General features: G+C 49.7%; 1 protein-coding gene across 12 annotated transcripts in view; it reads right to left on the bottom strand.

Moving 5' to 3' along the window:
* ptpdc1a (protein tyrosine phosphatase domain containing 1a) overlaps window positions 1-20722 on the bottom strand; it is a 196380-nt gene that overhangs the window by 102875 nt on the left and 72783 nt on the right. For 9 of the 12 annotated variants that reach the window (XM_070895337.1, XM_070895335.1, XM_070895326.1 and 6 more), the window contains one exon: window positions 14687-14856. Coding sequence is in view for 7 of the 12 variants with exons in the window: in XM_070895326.1 (XP_070751427.1) it covers window positions 14687-14711 (25 nt within the window). In the remaining 5 variants the exon portion in view is untranslated. Of the gene's footprint in view, window positions 1-7650; window positions 7672-7702; window positions 7901-14686; window positions 14857-20722 lie in introns of those variants that run through there. The other 3 variants (XM_070895334.1, XM_070895336.1, XM_070895338.1) reach the window with 2 other exon arrangements.

Genomic DNA, 20722 nt, shown 5'->3' with positions numbered 1-20722 from the left:
TTGAATAACAACACTGCCAATTTCAGCTATAAATAGCGATGGGGCTGTAAACACAAGACAAAACAGCCTGCCGCGGATTCCAAATTAATCTTATGTTCCAATTTGGAGATTCTGAAATGTGATGTTCCAAATTTAAATGTGGATTTTCTCAAGTCTATCAGACATTGTCTCATGCCCATTCTAGGAAATGAGAAACAGATTATTGAGCAATTGACATCTTTTTCAACTTTCTTTGAATCTTTTCAGAAATTAGCAGGCAATTAACATTTTCTAAGAGAGCATTTTGGTTCAATTTGTGGGCCATCTTTATACAACAAATGTCTGTAGATTACAAACCACCATTAACACTAATGTTCCTCATTTTCGCTGGCTCTACCTGATTTTGTGTCATGCACTGGAATAAAAGACTCCTTTACATTTAAAGGCTACCACACAATTCCCCAGTGATAGGGATCCAGTTAGTTTTCATTCTTTTAAATTTGCATGACCAGTAATTTCAAAGTGAGACAGTGAGAGAGAGAATGAGAGAGAGTGAGAAAAACAGAGAGCGAGAGACAGAGAGCGAGATACAGAGTGAGAGTGAGAGTGAGTGTTTGTGAAAGAGAGAGAGAGAGAGAGACAGAGACAGAGAGACAGAGACAGAGAAGCAGAGAGAATGAGACAGAGAGAGAGACAGAGAGAGTGAGACAGAAAGAGAGAGAGAGAGAGAGACAGACTGGTAGAGAGAGACAGACAGGTAGAGAGAGCGAGAGAGAGACACACAGAGGATTAAGGATTATTTAATGAACAGAAATCAGAGTGTAAGAATAAACAGGTCATTTTCAGGTTGGCAGTCTGTAACTAGGGGCACCGCAAGGATCAGTGCTTGGTCCTTAGCTATTTACAATTTATATTAATTAATTAGATGAAGGGACTGAATATAATGTATCCATGTTTGCTGATGATGCAAAGCTAGGTGGGAAAGTAAGTTGTTAGGAGGATGCAAAGAGGCTGCAAAGGGATATAGGCAGATCATGTAAGTGGACAAGAACATAGTAGATGGAATATAATGTGGAGAAATGTGAAGTTATCCACTTTGGTAAGAAAATAGAAAAGCAGAATATTTTTGAAATGGTGAGAGATTGGGAAATGTTGGTATTCAGAGGGACCTGGGTATCCTTGTACATGAATCACAAAGTTAACATGCAGGTAACATCAAGCAATTAGGAAAGCAAACCGTATGTTAGCTTTGGAGTATAAGAGTAACGAGGTCTCACTGCAATTAAATAGGGCCTGTTGGGACCACACCTGGAGTGCAGTGTACAATCTTGGTCTCCTTACCAAAGGAAGGATATACTTGCCTTAGAGAGTGCAACGAAGGTTCACCAGACAGATTCCTGGGATTGAGGGGGGGGGAGGGGCGGGGCATTGTCCTATGAGGATAGGTTGAGGAGACTAGGCCTATATTCCCCAGAATTTAGAACAGGTGATCTCATTGAAACATGTAAAACTCTTACAGGGCTGGATAGGGTAGAAGCTAGGAGGATGTTTCCCCTGCCTGGGGAGTCTACAACTAGGGGGGGGGGGGGATCACTGTCTCAGAATAAGAGGTTGGCCATTTAGGACTGAGGTGAGGAGTAATGTCTTCATTCTGGGGTAGAGAATTCTAGTTGTTGCGAAATTCAAGACAGATATCAATAGATTTTTGGATATTAAGCGAATCAAGGAATATGGAGATAGTGCGGGCAGGTGGGGTTGAGATAGTAGATCAGTCATGATCTCATTGAATGGCAGAGCAGGCTCGAAGGGCCAAATGGTCTGTTCCTTCTTCAATTTCTTATGTTCTTAAATGGCACTCAGCAATTAGTTTTTTTTCCTTTAAATGGTTTATAATCTGTACTTTTTCGAACTGAAAACGTGCATATGTTTCAAATCAGCACAAGTAGTTACCTTTTTAGAGTCTTACATTATTACAGTTCTTGAATCCCTTTAACCAATAACTCCATAAGCAGGATAAACCTTATTCTGTGCTTATTCCGGTCCTATTTAGCTTTCTTCCAGAACTATAACTTCAAAACTGCTCCAGAGCCAGCTATCGCCAATCCTTTCTATTTAAAAGTTCGGATGTAGACTTTGCCCCTTCTTACTGGACTGCTGAGGCATTAGACTGTGGGAAATCACTGGCTTGCCCTTTTAACAAGTACAATTTCCCTTATTGTTTATATGCTTTCATACCAGGGCAGGGGTAAACATAGAAACATAGAAAATAGGTGCAGGAGTAGGCCATTCGGCCCTTCGAGCCTGCACCACCATTCAATATAATCATGGCTGATCATGTAACTTCAGTACCCCATTCCTGCTTTCTCTCCATACCCCTTGATCCCTTTAGCCGTAAGGGCCACATCTAACTCCCTTTTGAATATATCTAACGAACTGGACTCAACAACATTCTGTGGTAGAGAATTTCACAGGCTCACAATTCTCTGAGTGAAGAAGTTTCTCCTCATCTCGGTCCTAAATAGCTTACCCCTTATCCTTAGACTGTGACCCCTGGTTCGGGAACATTCTTCCTGCATCTAACCTGTCCAATCCTGCCGGAATTTTATATGTTTCTATGAGATCCCCTCTCATTCTTCTAAATTCCACTGAATATAAGCCTAGTCGATCCAGTCTTTCTTCATATGTCAGTCCTGTCATCCCGGGAATCAGCCTGGTGAAATTTCACTGCACTCCCTCAATAGCAAGAATGTCCTTCCTCAGATTAGGAGACCAAAACTGAACACAATATTCAAGGTGTGGCCTCACTAAGGCCCTGTACAACTGTAGTAAGACCTCCCTGCTCCTATACGCAAATCCTCTCGCTTTGAAGGCCAACATGCCATTTGCCTTCTTCACCGCCTGCTGTAGCTGTATGCCAACTTTCAATGACTGATGTACCATGACACCCAGGTCTCGTTGCACCTCCCCCTTTACTAATCTGTCACCATTCAGATAATATTCTGCCTTCCTGATTTTATCACTAACTTTCAGCCAACTACCATGATTCCAACCAGAACTTTGAGGGCTCAACTCTCAAAGCTACCAGACCACTTCTTTCTCAAACCACGCCCCCACACTTACACTCTTTCTTCCCCAAATTATGACAAAAACAATCGTCTGCTTTTCATTGTTGATAGGAATAATTTTTGAAACATTGTTAAAGCACAATAACCTACAAAAGCTGCTTACTTTCCAACTAAGTGTTTCTCAGAAAAGCAAGCAACGATCGAATACTTTTCCCTTTTGCAATATACTTTGTAATTGAAATAATGGGCCAAAAATTGTGGCCTTGCTGGGTGCGTACAAAGTGCGCACACAACCGGCGAGGCCTTGCAAAAGCCGGCTCTCAGCACGCAACGCACATGCGCCGAGAACCGGCTTTTCCAATCTGTCAAAATTTCTTCAGACAGGTCTGACGTATCTCCGCAGGAAGGACATCCGCGGGGCAGAGATTGGGCTATTTGCCCAACTCTTGCCCAGTGAATGTCCTTCAAACTCTTACCCCTGGTAAAAGCAGGCGTATAGCTTACTTTTGCCAGCGCAAGAGTTTTAAAACATAGAAAAATTTTATTTAATCATTCATTTTTATATAAGAAACCCTGTCCATTAAAGCAAGTTTATTTTCAACACTATTAAAACACTTGGAAAAAATTTACAAAAAGATAATTTTTTCTAAAACATTTAATTACATTCAATTTCAATTAATTTTAAATATGTGAGTTTGTTTTATTTATTGTGCTGACTTTCTTGTTTTGGGGGGGGTTATTCTCATTGATAGTAATGGGAGCTCGTAAAATGGAGTTCCAATTATTTCAATGAGAACACTAGATAGTGATTGGTGGTCCAGGCCCAAGTGATTCGAGCATTGGCGTCCGTACGTGGAAGACATCTTCCCGTGCGCTGTGCAGGGAATGAAGACCTCCGACGGGAATCCTACATTCCTCCGGGACCACCAGGTATTTTCATAGATTTTTTTCGGGTCAGAGGCGTTCATCCGAAGGAAGCTTCCGACCGCAATTTTCGGCCAATGTGTCATTTTAAGTTCAATTTGACTTTCACCTTCGCAGTACAATCTTTGGGGCTGAAATTCAGTGGTTACCGCCAGCCGATAGCGCACTGGAGAGACGGAACCCCGGCGCAAACGGCTTAGCGCCGGTGTTCGGCAATGTCACCGCCTGCTGCAAACTTCGGCTGAGTTTTGGCAGCGGCACAAAGAAGTACCGGGGCGCAGAGTTCTACATATTTTCCTAGCAGAGTGCGTAGGTGTTGGCGTGCCCCGGCTGCTGAGTACTTACCTTGACAACTACCATTTCGGGTTCCATTTCAGATCCATTGACAAGTAGCATCTCCTTACCTTCGGCGACTTAATGGAGGCAGCGCTGGTACACCACGTTGTGTTGCGGCGACTACTTCGAAGGCGCCAGCTACACAGACGTGATATGGCCAATGTGGGTCCACGCCTCAGGAGAGACCACAGACGTCGGGGTAGGAGGTCTTACCCCCCCACCCCCCCAGGGTTTACCGTGCGCATCCTTCGTACTTTGAAATGTCTGAAAAGCAATGCATAAGGAGGCTGAGGTTCCGCAAGGAGGTGGTCACGGAGCTGTGCCACCTCCTGCACACAGACCTCGATGCTCAAATCAGCACCAGGACCTCGCTGTCGGTGCCAGCGAAAGTGACAGTACTGCTCAACTTCTACGCTACTGGGTCCTTCCAGGCTCCTGTAGACAATATATGCAACATCTCGCAGTTTGCAGTATATTGCTATATTCGCCAGGTGAACGACGAACATAAAGTTCAGCATGTCCAGGGAGAACCACGATCAGTGCTCCCGTGGTTTCGCCAGGATAGCGGGCTTCCCCATGGTTCAGGGAGCCATTGATTGCACGCATGTGCCATTGCTGGCCCCGCCCCACAATGGAGAGGTGTTTCGCAATCGCAAGGGCTACCACTCCCTCAATGTCCAGTTGGTGTGCGACCACAGGTAGATGATCCTTGCTGTGAATACCCACTATCCTGGCAGCTGCCATGATTCCTTCATCATGCGGGAGAGCAGTGTGCCATGACTGTTCCAGCCACCGCATGAAGGATGTGGCTGGCTGATTTGCGACAAAGGATATGGTCTAGCCACCTGGCTGCCTTGACCATTCTGGGGGGACATTTCAATACACCCCTGACAGATTGTCCTTTTTTACCATTGTGTGCTGCATGCTGCACAACCTGGCCATCATGAGGGGCGAGCCATTGCCACCAGGAATGCCAGCTGCACCTCAGGAGGATGAGGAGGAGGAAGACGAGGAGCATCAACCACGGAGGAGGAAGCCCGAGACTGTGCTGCTGCAAGGGCTGTTCGTCAGCGATTCATCGTGCAGGAATTCCAGTAAATGATGCAACACATGCCGAATGGCCGGCCTAGTCACCTGGCGGCGTGCTGAAGACATCGCGCCCCACCCTCCAATCTTCGTATATATAAATCGCACCACAATAATGGGAAGTCGCAAAATAACCTCAACTACAAGAGTGTGCCATAAAGAAGTACAACATAGAGCCATCATCAGCAGCAAATTATGAATAAAATAATACCCCTGCAAACATAATCACCCAGAGGCAAGTGCAACTGTGTACACACCTTAATTTTCCAATAAGATCAACATATATGGCCATGTGCTGTCATTGGTTAGTGGGACTTGCGCAGTGATTTACCACTCCTTCCCTTTTCCCCACTCCCACGCCTATTGCTCCTTCTTAATGGAGTCTCAGTGCCTATAGCAAGGCTAGGTGAAAGTTGCCCTGTCAGCACCGCACACACAACGGATGGCCTAGCAGGACGTACCCAACTAGCTCGGGCCCTGGAAGCCCCGGCTACAGGCTGCAACACCTCAGCATGCAGCAGTCTCAACTGGATGGGTTGTGTTGTAGGGCGCTTCCGAAGGCAAAGACACCTGCAGAGTATGTGTATGTATTTATGTATAAAAATGGCTGCCAGATATAAAATGGCTGCCAGAGATTCTGCAAAGCATCAGGGGAACTCAACTAGCTGACTTGACCACATTCCTAGGTAACAGATACAACTGTGTTTTTCACACAGGCATACACAATTAAGCCCTAATCAGCATTTTGCAAAGCCTGGACCAGATGTCTCTGTCTAATGATACATAATGGGACTCCTGTAACAGGGTTAAGATAAGAAGTCCTAGGAACACACCAGACCCAAGGACAATAGATAAGGGTGGGCCTGACCACATCACGAGATCATGAGAAATTCTTAGCAAAAACATGAATTGATCATACAGCCCCCTTGATACTTAGGGGTCAATTGCATTGGCCCAAAAGAAACCTGTATGTAAATCTATAATCGTTGTGATTGGGTTGTGTCCAGCCGAGATGGGTTGAGCCAAGTGTTGTAAAACGTATAAGTATCGATGAATTTCTTTGTTCAGCGGAGAGAAGTGCCTGGAGTAACCCAGAGGCTTCCTCTCCGCCGGCGTAATAAAGACCGTTTTGAAATTAGAACTGACCCAGAGTGGCGAGTGATTCTTTCAGGAAAACATTCGCGCTAACAGGATGTAGACAGCGGCAGGTGCAAAGGCGGAATGATGTCACCTGAGAGAGGACATCACGTTCCATCTCGACCGACACGCTGCTATTCCCCCGGGGAAGAGTTTCAGCATCCGGTGCAGTCTGGGGAGTACAGATTGCTGGCCTGCTACTGCAATGGATTCTTCACGCACTGTGAATGATACCCTTATTGAACTGAAGATTTCCAGTATTTAGTTTCTATTTCAGATTGCCAACATTTGCAGGTTTTTTAAAATGATAAGATGACAAACGAGTTAGATTTCTAATTAAAGTCAAGCCAACTGCACATGAATTGTCACACTGATAGTTTAGTTATCTGACTGTTTCTATTTACATACAATAGATTTTTTCTCATTGAATTCGGACTGGACTTCGAAACTAATAAATATCTTCAGTCTCTGTGGATCGGGAGAGGTGGCGAGAGTGGAAATGCATTAGGATTGAATTGAATCTTGCCACAGAACACAACTGTGGCCTGTAAAGTGGAGGTCATGTAATAAGTATCCCGGTACAAGGATGGGAACATCTACTTTGGAGTTCCTTCTACACCTTGTTGTGTCACTTAAATTGCACAATGCGTGGGGTTCTCAAAATCTTTGCTGTTCTACATAAATCAATACAAATAGGAACACTTTATTTGTGGTGATTATTCAGGAGGTTACAGAACCTATTTTTTACTGCTCTCATTCAAATTCCCCAAAAGATATACTGCAACATGGAGGATGTGTGTTGACAAGACAGACATTTAAAGAAAAGCAAGAAAATCAGAAAAATCACAAAGTAGACAAACAGAAAGAGTAAACCAAGCTACAGGTGCAACAGAATATGCAGTCAGCTTATTCGTACAATAGAACTTTAACTAATTCAATTAACCTTACGGGATGCATTGTTGGATGGGGCACTGTGACTGTATTGGGTTCTCACAAGGGTTTCTTGAGAAATAGAAAGGATCAGTCTCATCCAGAGAAACATACTTTTGGCTGATCAATCATGAAGCAACATTGACAATAGCTATGCTTACAACATTTATACTGTAAATAACTATGCGCTCACCTTATAAACTGTCAGACTCGCATGTAAATTTGATGCTCAATCATTCCCTCACCTCCACCTTTGATGCCCTTGTCCCCGGCAAAATCTTTCCTCTCTCCGATCCCAGTTCTTCAGCATGGTATTTCCTTCATCTTCATTCAAGTCCAAGTGGTGCAGACCACATCATGCATTATTGGGCTCACTCTCCCCTGCCAAAACCACCCGCTGTCCATGGTAATACAAAGAATGAACTACTTTGAAAAGGAAACTCCTAGAAGTAGATGCATATGACGTTCAGTGTTGTTTTTAAAAACTTTAAAAATTATTTGGTGGGATTTTCTCAGTTAAATCCGAAAATGGAGAGCCTTGAACTATATCAGAATGAAACTATGATTATTGCATTATATTTGAGGTTATGTTTCTGGCTGGAAACCTGAAAGTGATAAGAAGTTTCAACTGTACAGAATGTGCACGACGGCTATAGAATATGCATGAATGTAGCTACTCACACCATAGTATTTAATTTAAATGCAAGCAGAGTCTGCAGAATACAGCGTTCTCAACAAACAATGAAAGCTTGTTAGGTTTTGACATATTGGCATTTCCAGAAACGAGAGCAGACATGATTTCAGCAACTACTCTGAATGCCATGGAAACGGACAGAAGCCTGGAATTAAACCATATGACATTACAACTGGCACATTTAGAACATTTCATATGAAACAGGAATAACTCTTTTAAAAGGCTACAACACACTGCTCCCACCACTACTACTAGATTCCAGTAAGCCCTACCCTAATCCAGGCACTGGTCCCACCAATGCTTGAAAACATCCTCTCCATTCCTGCTGGACCCCAGGACCACCCACCCTAGATTTCCTCCCTGCCCCCAACATCCAAAACAACAATTTCGTTTTTTTTTAAATCAGATGAAAAAATGTGTGCCTTTGCACCAATTTTAATATTTGTTTTTTCCTAATTTTATGAAAACATTGAAAGATGCATTTTGGAATGAAATTTGAAATGAAGTTTCATAGCAAACTATTATGAAGTATAAAAATAGAAAATGCTGGAAATCTCAGTGGGTCAGGCAGCATCTGTGGAGAGAAAGCAGAGTTAGCGTTTCGGCTCGATGATGAAGGGTCGTTGACCAGAAACATTAACTCTGTTTCTCTCAACAGATGCTGCCTGACCCGCTGAGATTTCCAGCATTATCTATTTTTATTCCAGATTCCAGCATCCGCAGTATTTTGCTTTTGTATTATGAAGTATATATTTTTTAAACTTCAGAAATGAAGGGTCCCTTCGATATTGAATGAGAGAGACAGAGAAATAGGGTTATTAGAACACCCCTGTTTATTTGGAATAAGAATATCAAAACAATGCTTTGTTTATAATCAGGAGTAATAGAAAGTACAGTAGGGAGGCGAAGGGAGATTAGAAAAGCTAAAAGGAAATATGATTTTTTTTTTAGCAGAATATAAAAAGGAAATAATAAGGGTTTTTAATAAGTACAAAAAAGTAAACGGATAGTTAAAAAAAAAAGGGTAGGACCACTTGGAAATCAAGGGCGGAATCCAACTGTGGAGGATGATGGCATGGTGGAAATATGAAATAAATATAAAATGCTGGTATCAGTGATCATGAAGCTGTCAGATTGTTGTAAAAACCCAAATGTCACAGTAATGTCCTTCAGGGAAGGAACCCTCCCGTCCTTGCCCAGTCTGCCCTTTGTATGACTCCAGTCTCACACGAACAAGATTGACTTTTAACTGCCCTCTGACCTGGCTTAGCAAGACACAGTTTTATCAAACACCTTCAATGGTTCAAGGCTACCCCCACATTTTTCATTCTAGAGATGGGCAATAAATGCTGTCCCTCCTAGCAATGCCAAAATCCTGAGAATGAATTTCAAAAAGTAATTAAAAATGAAAGGAAAAATGATGGTGGAGGTAAGAATGTAGCTGCACTACAGAAGGATATGGAACAAATAACTGTAGAAAAGGAATTTGTTCTGAAAAAATAAGTGGAACTCCAGGATAAGTCATTAGGCATGGATGGAATGCACCCGAGGTTGTTGAAAGTCAGAGAGGAAATAGCAGAGACTCTGGTCACACTTTTTTAATCCTCATTAAATATGCAAATTGTGTTATGGGAATGGAGAGTAGCCGATTTAACACCTTTATTCATGGGGCTGGGGGGTGGGGGACAGAAGGTTAAATTGGGTAACTAGAGACCAGTTCATCCAACGTCAGTTGTGGGCAAACTCAGAATCCATAATTTGGGATAAAATTAGCAGCACTTAGAAATAAATGCATGAGTTAATCAAGGAGAAGCACAGATTGGTTAATGACACATAATTTTGTGAAGGAATGACTGATTAGATAGAGGGAATGTTGTAGATGTAGTGTATATGGATTTTCAAAAGGTGTCTAAACAAGGTGTCTCACAAGAGATTCATTAGAAAAATGTAGTCACATGGTAGAGATGGAAATGTAGCAACATGCGTAGAAGGTTGATTGAGAAACAGAAAAGAGTTAGGGTAAATGGGTGTTCCCGCCTTGGAGAAGGGTTAGAAGTGGTATACTCCAGGGTTCACTGATGATCCATTTTGTTCTTGGTATATACAGCTGATTTGGCACTGAATATAGGGAACACAATTTAGAAATTTGCTAATGACACAAAAGTAGGTTGTTTGTCAAACAGAGAGGAGAACTTTAATTGACTTCAGAAAGACCAAGACAGTTAAGAAGAATGGGCAGACAAGTGCCACATTAGATTTAATGCGGATACTTGAGAGATAATAAATTTCAAGTAAAAGAGTAAGCAATGGAATATACATTTAATGGAAAGACACTGAAGAGCACACATAAACAGAGACCGTGGCAATCAAATACATAATACTCTGAAAGTGCAAGTGCAGATAGATAAAGCAATAATAAAGGCCAATAGAATTTGGGATTTTATAAATAGGAGCATTGAATACAGGATTAAATAAATTATGACAAATTTATACCAAATATTGGCTAGGCCACAGTTAGAGTACTGTATTCTGGTTTTGGAATCCTATTATAGAAAGGACAATAAAGCCAGAAAGCATAGAACATAGATGGGGAGACTAGAACTAGAGGGCATGATCTTAGAGAATAAGGGGCCGCCCATTTAAAACAGAGATGAGAAATTTCTTCTGAGGGTTGTAAATCTGTGGAATTCGCTGCCTCAGAGAGCTGTGGAGGCTGGGACATTGAATAAGTTTAAGACAGAAATAGATAGTTTTTTATTGGTGGGAAGCTATAATTGTGAGGAGATATGAGGGACATTGGGGCAATTTCCACTACAATAGAGAAATCTGAGAGGAGATTTATTAGAGGTTTTAAAAATTAAGAGTTATGATACAATGAATGGGGAAAGACTATTTCCTCTGATTGGGGAATTGGGAATCAGTGACAAGGGTTCGCTTGTCTAAGAACATAAGAAATAGGAACAGGAGTAGGCCATACAGCCCCTCGAGCCTGCTCCGCCATTCAATAAGATCATGGCTGATCTGATCATGGACTCAGCTCCACTTCCCTGCCCGTTCCCCCAAACTCCTTATCCCTTATCGTTTAAAAAACTATCTATTTCTGTCTTAAATTTATTCAATGTCCCAGCCTCCATAGCTCTCTGAGGCAGCGAATTCCACAGATTTACAACCCTCAGAGAAGAAATTTCTCATCTCTGTTTTAAATGGGTGGCCCCTTATTCTAAGATCATGCCCTCTAGTTCTAGTCTCCCCCATCAGTGGAAACATCCTCTCTGCATCCACCTTGTCAAGCCCCTTCATAATCTTAAATGTTTCGATAAGATCACCTCTCATTCTTCTGAATTCCAATGAGTAAAGGCCCAACCTATTCAACCTTTCCTCATGTCAACCCTCTCTGAACTGCCTCCAAAGCAGTGGTTGGGAAAATGTTGGAGTCCATTATTAAAAAAGCAGTAGCAGGACATTTGGAAACGTAAAATTCGGTCAGGCAGAGTCAGCATGTATTTATGAAGGGGAAGTCATGTTTGATAAATTTGCTGGAATTCTTTGAGGATGTAACAAAGAGGGTGGATCAAGGGGAACCAGTGGATCTGGTGTATTTGGATTTCCAGAAGGCATTTGACAAGGTGCCACATAAAAAAGCAGTAGCAGGACATTTTGAACAAGATAAAAGGGGTTGGGGATACTATATCAGCATGGATAAAGGATTGGCTAATGAACAGAAAACAGAGAGTCAGGATAAATGGTTCATTCTAGGGTTGGCAATCAATAACTAGTGGGGTGCCGCAGGGATCAGTGCTGGGACCCCAACTATTTACAATCTATATTAACGACTTGGAAGAAGGGACCGAGTGTAACGTAGCCACGTTTGCTGACGATACAAAGATGGGAGGAAAAGCAATGTGTGAGGAGGACACACAAAATCTGCAAAAGGACATAGACAGGCTAAGTGAGTGGGCAAAAATTTGGCAGATGGAGTATAATGTTGGAAAGTGTGAGGTCATGCACTTTGGCAGAAAAAAATCAAAGAGAACGTTATTATTTAAATGGAGAAAGATTGCAAAGTGCTGCAGTACAGCAGTACCTGGGGGTATTTGTGCATGAAACACAAAAGGTTAGTATGCAGGTACAAGTGATCAGGAAGGCCAATGGAATCTTGGCCTTTATTGCAAAAGGGATGGAGTATAAAAGCAGGAAAGTCTTGCTACAGTTATACAGGTTATTGGTGAGGCCACAGCTGGAATACTGCGTGCAGTCACGGGAGGCCTCAGGCTCAGAAGTTCCAACGGGCGCAGCAGCAACAGGTAAGTGCACAGCTTTTTTCTCTTTTTCTGTCGTTCACCCGCGGGAAGAGCTCAAACAGAATTTCAGGGCCATTAACTTGCTCTTTGATTTTTTCCATTTTCCAACATTATAGTCCATCTGCCAAATTTTTTGCCCACTCACTTAGCCTGTCTATGTCCTTTTGCAAACATTTAAAGTTGTCAATGAGAGAGTGAGGGGAAGCTTTAAGTGAAATGTCTTTACAAAAGGTTATTAGAACATGGATGCTTTGCCACAGGGAGCAATTGAGGCAGAGACATTTGCCTATTTTAAGAGAAAATTGAATAATATTTGAAGCTGAAAAAGGATACAAAACTATGGGGAGAGAGCAGGACAATGAAGATTCAGCTTTGATTGCTCTGGTAAAAAGTCACAGGGACAAAAGATCTCCCTCTGTACTGCAATTGTCTATGGTATAGAAACAAGCTACTTATGCAGCTACAGTAGACAAGGGAAACAAGCCTTTGCATTAACACTATTAACCCCTACCAAACAACAGGACTTCCTATTAACTTAGGATTTTTAATTCTAGCACTTCGGACTTGTTAATCTATTATATATTGAAAACAGTGAGTGGTCACAACATTCTAATGGTACTGTTCCTGTAGGTGCTGCTGTGGGCAGCCGAACCATTGATCAACTGAACTCAAGCCCTTTATGCCAATTCTAACGACAGGACTGCACAGTTGCCACAGGGGTGTCACTGTAGTAGTGCATTTCCCAGGGAGTGGCAGATACCTAGGTGGAAGCAAGTCCATTGGATTCCCTGGGACCAAAGAAAAGCATTCTTTCATGTTGCCCCCAGCACTACTTTTGCCGAGTAGCATGGGGTCAGCTCCTGGTGCCCTCGCCGCTTGCCAACGTCTTCTGTTGAACATCAGTATCACAGCTGCATTCTTCCAATATTTGTTAAATGGTCACCCCATGCCATGTTGCATGCTTAGTGCCCACCTGCTCCCCCCCCCCCCTCGCTGGTCTTGCAGTACTCGGGCCCTGTCACTCATTGCCAATACCACCAACAGTCCTTTGGTAACCAAAGGGAAAAGTTCAGTTTCTTCCCATCCTTGCCAATCGGCCTCTTAACAGCTTTGTATTTAATTAATTTTCCCCAGAGATATCACGGTCCTTCATTAATTTTGTTGACTGAAGCTCAGAACTTTATTTAATGATAATGTGCAACGGCGCTTTCAATTTGTTTTAATGTATCTTCAATTTTGTCCACTTTCTTCCCAATTTATTTAATTCATTTTCCCCACCACTGCCAATTTTAATGTACTTATTTGCCATTTCACCCCATTCTGTATGAGGTTCTTTTAAATTCATGGATCACCGCCACCTTCATTGGATTCATTTTTCTCCGTTCCATTTTTATTTCGACTACCCCATCCTCTTACCATTCTCCCTGTCCCTTATCCTCTTTCTCCATCCCCTGCCTTCTCCCTTTCCCCTCCTCTTTCCCTTTCCTTATCTTCTCTGCACTTCTCCATCCCCTTCTTCTCTCCTTCCTCCTCAAAGTATTTGAGTCACTGGTTCCAACAGTGCAGCTTCTTCCTTTAGCCTCTAACATCCTGCGGCAACCAACAATTTCCTTCACCCACCCCCACAGACCTCTAACTCTCAAACTCTCGCTTGTCACTATATCTTTCTCTCCCTCTCCTGCAACCTCCACCCTAGCACACCCCACTCTACCATTTCACCCCCTGTTGTACGTTCCTCCTCTCTCCTATTCTTGCAGTTCCATCTCAGTCTTATCTGGTCTAACAATTTCCCACCCTTCACCCTTCCTCGACTTATTCTCGACTCCATGTGCAACGTCATGGGAGATTGATGACTGCAAACATTTTACGTACGCACGCCCTTCACATCCATCTCACTTTAGATGTCCATCACATTTCAGATATCACACTTCAGCTAATGGAAATGTCAAGATCATTAACCAAATGTATAAAATAAAGAGTCTGACATTTGTAGTGTACAGAAAACAGTGTACAGTCGCCAGAAACATAACATAATGGAATCACTGTCTGCAAGCACCTAGCTGGCTTCCCCACAAACAAAGCTAAGGTTCTGATCCCCAGCATGAATAGTAATTAACCTAATCAGCTGGTGTTCAATTATCAGCTAGACATTGTAGTCTTAAAAGGACACCCACCTACACTTCAGCAGCAGCAGCAGCAAAACAATACATTGCATTTTACAAGATAAAATGTACCTTTCATCATCCTTCGATATACCATAAGCAGCACGCTGGGAAATTCAGTCGTATTAAAAAAAAGTTTTGCATCTAGCACGCATGTGTCATTCTCCAGATGTCATCCTTCATTACAGTTGCAAATAAAATTAAGAGAAAAAGCCAAGGACTTCATCCCGGGTTCTTCTAACCTGGAATCAGAAATTTGTAAGCAATTTACCGATCTCAAATTTACCAGCAGATACGATTACCTGGATCCCCCCCAGGGAGTACTTGGCCCAGTAGGTTTAAAGGAAAGGCCAGTTTAGCAGCTCAGCATCACAACCATGCCCCAGACCACCCATGAGCAACATGACAGGAGAACCATTGGTATCACAATAACAAGTAGAAAAAAAGCGACTCCAGCTCCCAGAAAGGTGCAGATGGTGGGAAACAGATGTCAATTAGCTATTATTACTGCAAATAGAAATGACGTCACCCACTGTACACACATTGCTTTGTCATATTGGAGTTGGAAAATAAAGTGGAAAAAATTACAATCAGCTGTGTTTGTATTAAAGATACTCAAGATAAAGCATTTCCTTTTATATTTATCGATGTATTAATGTTGTAGTTTGTGACTAACATAATCCTCCACAAATAATTTATTATACATTAATACTTAGTTTTACAATAGCTGTGCTGATAGGCTAAAGCAGAAACAAAAAATAGAGAAAGCTGTGTTTTTATTCATTGTTGCACTGTTATGTGAAAAGATCCCCCTCCAAAACCGCTCTCCATGATTTTTTGCCACATGATAGTGTTCCGAGATCTTTTTCCTCATCTCAGTGCTGCAGCTGTTAGTTTACAACATAATGTAAATTATTCTATAGCATCTCATAAAACATCAGACATTACGTAAAACATTTCTATGTAATTCAGGATTAGTTTTATGGAACGTTCTTCTCATGAAATAGTCGCTGGGTCAAAATCCTGGAACACCCTCCCTAACAGCACTGTGGGAGTACCTTCACCACAAGGACTGCAGCGGTTGAAGGCAGCGGCTCACCACTATCTTCGCAAGGGCAATTAGGGATGGGCAATAAATGCTGGCCTTGCCAGCGACGCCCACATCCCAGGAATAAATTTTTTTAAATTACAGTTTGTTTTACAACTGCATGGTCACATAAGTATATTTATCAGATAAGATTGTAAATTGTATATTTTAATTGTAAATACCAGCTTTGATTTGAGCAGTATTGTACACGTACTCTACATTATCAATGTCCGTCAGGTTGCATGCCTTCAGCCGAGACAATTTCCAATCTCTCACTGTCCTTTGGTGGGGCAATAAAAATCTAATTCCTTTCAATTTTTCACGCATGTCACAAGTCCAAGCAACGTCTTACTTTTCATGGCGACACCCGTTATTCACCCATCAACTTTAATAGCCTCACTATATCTTGACCTCAAAGTGAATGCCCACATCTCTTCCATTGCTAGAATACAGTGAAAGAAGTGGGTTTTCTCTTTGCGACAAACACTTCCTTTTCCCCTCAACAACTCTTAACTTTCCACAAAGCACGATTATATCCAAGATTTCCATAATGTTGCACTATCTTATTCCTTCCCCTAAGCGTCACAGTGCTGAAATTGAGACTGAGCATTTTCCACTTGAATTAATTCCTTCCCAAGACCTCAAATTATGTAACTTAACTCCTGCGATATTTTCTTCCCCTGACAATTTTCAAGCTTTTAAAACCAGTGCGAGCGAGCGAGCGAGGGGAAGAGAGCGAATGCGAGAGCGCACGGGAGGGGGGAGGGAGAGAGAGCGCGCGAGGGGGGAGGGAGAGAGAGCGCGCGCGAGGGGGGAGGGAGAGAGAGCGCGCGCGAGGGGGAGGGAGAGAGCGCGCGCGAGGGGGGAGGGAGAGAGCGCGCGCGAGGGGGGAGGGAGAGAGCGCGCGCGAGGGGGGAGGGAGAGAGCGCGCGCGAGGGGGGAGGGAGAGAGCGCGCGCGAGGGGGGAGGGAGAGAGCGCGCGCGAGGGGGGAGGGGGGAGGGGGAGGGAGAGAGCGCGGGAGGGGGAGGGAGAGAGCGCGGGAGGGGGGAGGGGGGAGGGAGGAGGGAGAGAGCGCGGGAGGGGGGAGGGAGAGAGCGCGCGGGAGGGGGGAGGGTGAGAGAGAGCGCGAGGGGGGAGGGAGAGAGAGCGCGCGAGGGGGGAGGGAGAGAGAGCGCGAGGGGGGAGTGAGAGAGAGAGCGCGGGCGCGAGGGGGGGGGAGAGGGGAGTGAGAGAGCGCGGGAGGAGGGAGGGGGGGAGAGGGGAGGGAGAGAGCGCGAGGGGGGAGAGGGAGGGGGGAGGAAGAGAGCGCGCGAGGGGGGAGGGGGAAGGGGGAGGGAGAGAGCGGGGGAGGGGGAGGGAGAGCGCGCGAGGGGGGAGGGGGAAGGAGAGCGCGCATGCGCGCGAGGGGGGAGGGAAGGAGAGAGCGCGCGCGCGCGCGAGGGGGGAGGGAAGGAGAGAGCGCGCGCGAGGGGGGAGGGAAGGAGAGAGCGCGCGCGCGCGCGCGAGGGGGGAGGGAAGGAGAGAGCGCGCGCGCGCGCGAGGGGGGAGGGAAGGAGAGAGCGCGCGCGCGCGCGAGGGGGGAGGGAAGGAGAGAGCGCGCGCGCGCGAGGGGGGAGGGAGGGAGAGAGCGCGCGCGCGCGAGGGGGAGGGAGGGGAGAGAGCGCGCGCGCGCGAGGGGGGAGGGAGGGAGAGAGCGCGCGCGCGCGAGGGGGGAGGGAGGGAGAGGAGCGCCGCGCGGGGGAGGGAGGGAGAGCGCGCGAGGGGGGAGGAGAGAGCGCGCGGCGGGGGGAGGGAGGGAGGGAGGCGCGCGCGCGCGAGGGGGAGGGAGAGAGCGCGCGCGCGGGGGGGAGAGAGCGCGCGCGAGGGGAGGGAGAGAGCGCGCGCGAGGGGGGAGGGAGAGAGCGCGCGCGAGGGGGGAGGGAGAGAGCGCGCGCGAGGGGGGAGGGAGAGAGCGCGCGCGAGGGGGGAGGGAGAGAGCGCGCGCGAGGGGGGAGGGAGAGAGCGCGCGCGAGGGGGGAGGGAGAGAGCGCGCGCGAGGGGGGAGGGAGAGAGCGCGCGCGAGGGGGGAGGGAGAGAGCGCGCGCGAGGGGGGAGGGAGAGAGCGCGCGCGAGGGGGGAGGGAGAGAGCGCGCGCGAGGGGGGAGGGAGAGAGCGCGCGCGAGGGGGGAGGGAGAGAGCGCGCGCGAGGGGGGAGGGAGAGAGCGCGCGCGAGGGGGGAGGGAGAGAGCGGCGCGCGAGGGGGGAGGGAGAGAGCGCGCGCGAGGGGGGAGGGAGAGAGCGCGCCGAGGGGGGAGGGAGAGAGCGCGCGCGAGGGGGGAGGGAGAGAGCGCGCGCGAGGGGGGAGGGAGAGAGCGCGCGCGAGGGGGGAGGGAGAGAGCGCGCGCGAGGGGGGAGGGAGAGAGCGCGCGCGAGGGGGGAGGGAGAGCGCGCGCGGAGGGGGGAGGGAGAGAGCGCGCGCGAGGGGGGAGGGAGAGAGCGCGCGCGAGGGGGGGAGGGAGAGAGAGCGCGCGCGAGGGGGGAGGGAGAGAGCGCGCGCGAGGGGGGAGGGAGAGAGCGCGCGCGAGGGGGGAGGGAGAGAGCGCGCGCGAGGGGGGAGGGAGAGAGCGCGCGCGAGGGGGGAGGGAGAGAGCGCGCGCGAGGGGGGAGGGAGAGAGCGCGCGCGAGGGGGGAGGGAGAGAGCGCGCGCGAGGGGGGAGGGAGAGAGCGCGCGCGAGGGGGGAGGGAGAGAGCGCGCGCGAGGGGGGAGGGAGAGAGCGCGCGCGAGGGGGGAGGGGAGAGAGCGCGCGCGAGGGGGGAGGGAGAGAGCGCGCGCGAGGGGGGAGGGAGAGAGCGCGCGCGAGGGGGGAGGGAGAGAGCGCGGCGAGGGGGAGGGAGAGAGCGGCGCGCGAGGGGGAGGGAGAGAGCGCGCGCGAGGGGGGAGGGAGAGAGCGCGCGCGAGGGGGGAGGGGGGAGGGGGAGGGAGAGAGCGCGGGAGGGGGGAGGGAGAGAGCGCGGGAGGGGGGAGGGGGGAGGGGGGAGGGGGAGGGAGGAGGGAGAGAGCGCGGGAGGGGGGAGGGGGAGGGAGAGAGCGCGCGGGAGGGGGAGGGTGAGAGAGAGCGCGAGGGGGGAGGGAGAGAGAGCGCGCGAGGGGGGAGGGAGAGAGAGCGCGAGGGGGAGTGAGAGAGAGAGCGCGCGCGCGCGAGGGGGGAGGGGAGTGAGAGAGCGCGGGAGGAGGGAGGGGGGGGGGAGAGGGGAGGGAGAGAGCGCGAGGGGGGAGAGGGAGGGGGGAGGGGGAAGGGGGAGGGAGAGAGCGGGGGAGGGGGAGGGAGAGAGCGCGAGGTGGGAGGGGGAAGGAGAGCGCGCATGCGCGCGAGGGGGGAGGGAAGGAGAGAGCGCGCGCGCGAGGGGGGAGGGAAGGAGAGAGCGCGCGCGCGAGGGGGGAGGGAAGGAGAGAGCGCGCGCGCGAGGGGGGAGGGAAGGAGAGAGCGCGCGCGCGAGGGGGGAGGAAGGAGAGAGCGCGCGCGCGAGGGGGGAGGGAAGGAGAGAGCGCGCGCGCGAGGGGGGAGGGAAGGAGAGAGCGCGCGCGCGAGGGGGGAGGGAAGGAGAGAGCGCGCGCGCGAGGGGGGAGGGAAGGAGAGAGCGCGCGCGCGCGAGGGGGGAGGGAAGGAGAGAGCGCGCGAGGGGGAGGGAAGGAGAGAGCGCGCGCGCGCGCGCGCGAGGGGGGAGGGAAGGAGAGAGCGCGCGCGCGCGAGGGGGGAGGGAAGGAGAGAGCGCGCGCGCGCGAGGGGGGAGGGAAGGAGAGAGCGCGCGCGCGCGAGGGGGGAGGGAAGGAGAGAGCGCGCGCGCGGGAGGGAGGGGGAGGGAAGAGAGAGCGCGCGCGCGCGAGGGGGGAGGGAAGGAGAGAGCGCGCGCGCGCGAGGGGGGAGGGAAGGAGAGAGCGCGCGCGCGCGAGGGGGGGAGGGAAGGAGAGAGCGCGCGCGCGCGAGGGGGGAGGGAAGGAGAGAGCGCGCGCGCGCGAGGGGGGAGGAAGGAGAGACGCGCGCGCGCGAGGGGGGAGGGAAGGAGAGAGCGCGCGCGCGCGCGCGAGGGGGGAGGGAAGAGAGAGCGCGCGAGGGGGGAGGGAAGGAGAGAGCGCGCGCGCGCGAGGGGGAGGGAAGGAGAGAGCGCGCGCGCGCGCGAGGGGGGAGGGAAGGAGAGAGCGCGCGCGCGCGAGGGGGGAAGGAAGGAGAGAGCGCGCGCGCGCGAGGGGGGAGGGAAGGAGAGAGCGCGCGCGCGCGAGGGGGGAGGGAAGGAGAGAGCGCGCGCGCGCGAGGGGGGAGGGGAAGGAGAGAGCGCGCGCGCGCGAGGGGGGAGGGAAGGAGAGAGCGCGCGAGGGGGGAGGGAAGGAGAGAGCGCGCGCGCGCGAGGGGGGAGGGAAGGAGAGAGCGCGCGCGCGCGCGCGAGGGGGAGGGAAGGAGAGAGCGCGCGCGCGCGAGGGGGGAGGGAAGGAGAGAGCGCGCGCGCGCGAGGGGGGAGGGAAGGAGAGAGCGCGCGCGCGCGAGGGGGGAGGGAAGGAGAGAGCGCGCGCGCGCGAGGGGGGAGGGAAGGAGAGAGCGCGCGCGCGCGAGGGGGAGGGAAGGAGAGAGCGCGCGCGCGCGAGGGGGGAGGGAAGGAGAGAGCGCGCGCGCGCGAGGGGGGAGGGAAGGAGAGAGCGCGCGCGCGCGAGGGGGGAGGGAAGGAAGAGCGCGCGCGCGCGCGAGGGGGGAGGGAAGGAGAGAGCGCGCGCGCGCGAGGGGGGAGGGAAGGAGAGAGCCGCGCGCGAGGGGGAGGGAAGGAGAGAGCGCGCGAGGGGAGGGAAGGAGAGAGCGCGCGAGGGGAGGGAAGGAGAGAGCGCGCGCGCGAGGGGGGAGGGAAGGAGAGAGCGCGCGCGCGAGGGGGGAGGGAAGGAGAGAGAGCGCGCGCGCCAGGGGGGAGGGAAGGAGAGAGCGCGCGCGCCAGGGGGGAGGGAAGGAGAGAACGCGCGCGCCAGGGGGGAGGGAAGGAGAGAGCGCGCGCACCAGGG

This window comes from Pristiophorus japonicus, chromosome 12 (assembly GCF_044704955.1).
Source record: "Pristiophorus japonicus isolate sPriJap1 chromosome 12, sPriJap1.hap1, whole genome shotgun sequence".
In the NCBI taxonomy this organism is placed as follows: domain Eukaryota; kingdom Metazoa; phylum Chordata; class Chondrichthyes; family Pristiophoridae; genus Pristiophorus; species Pristiophorus japonicus.
Note: the sequence above shows the minus strand (reverse complement) of the source record. Positions and strands in the feature narration are given on the sequence as shown.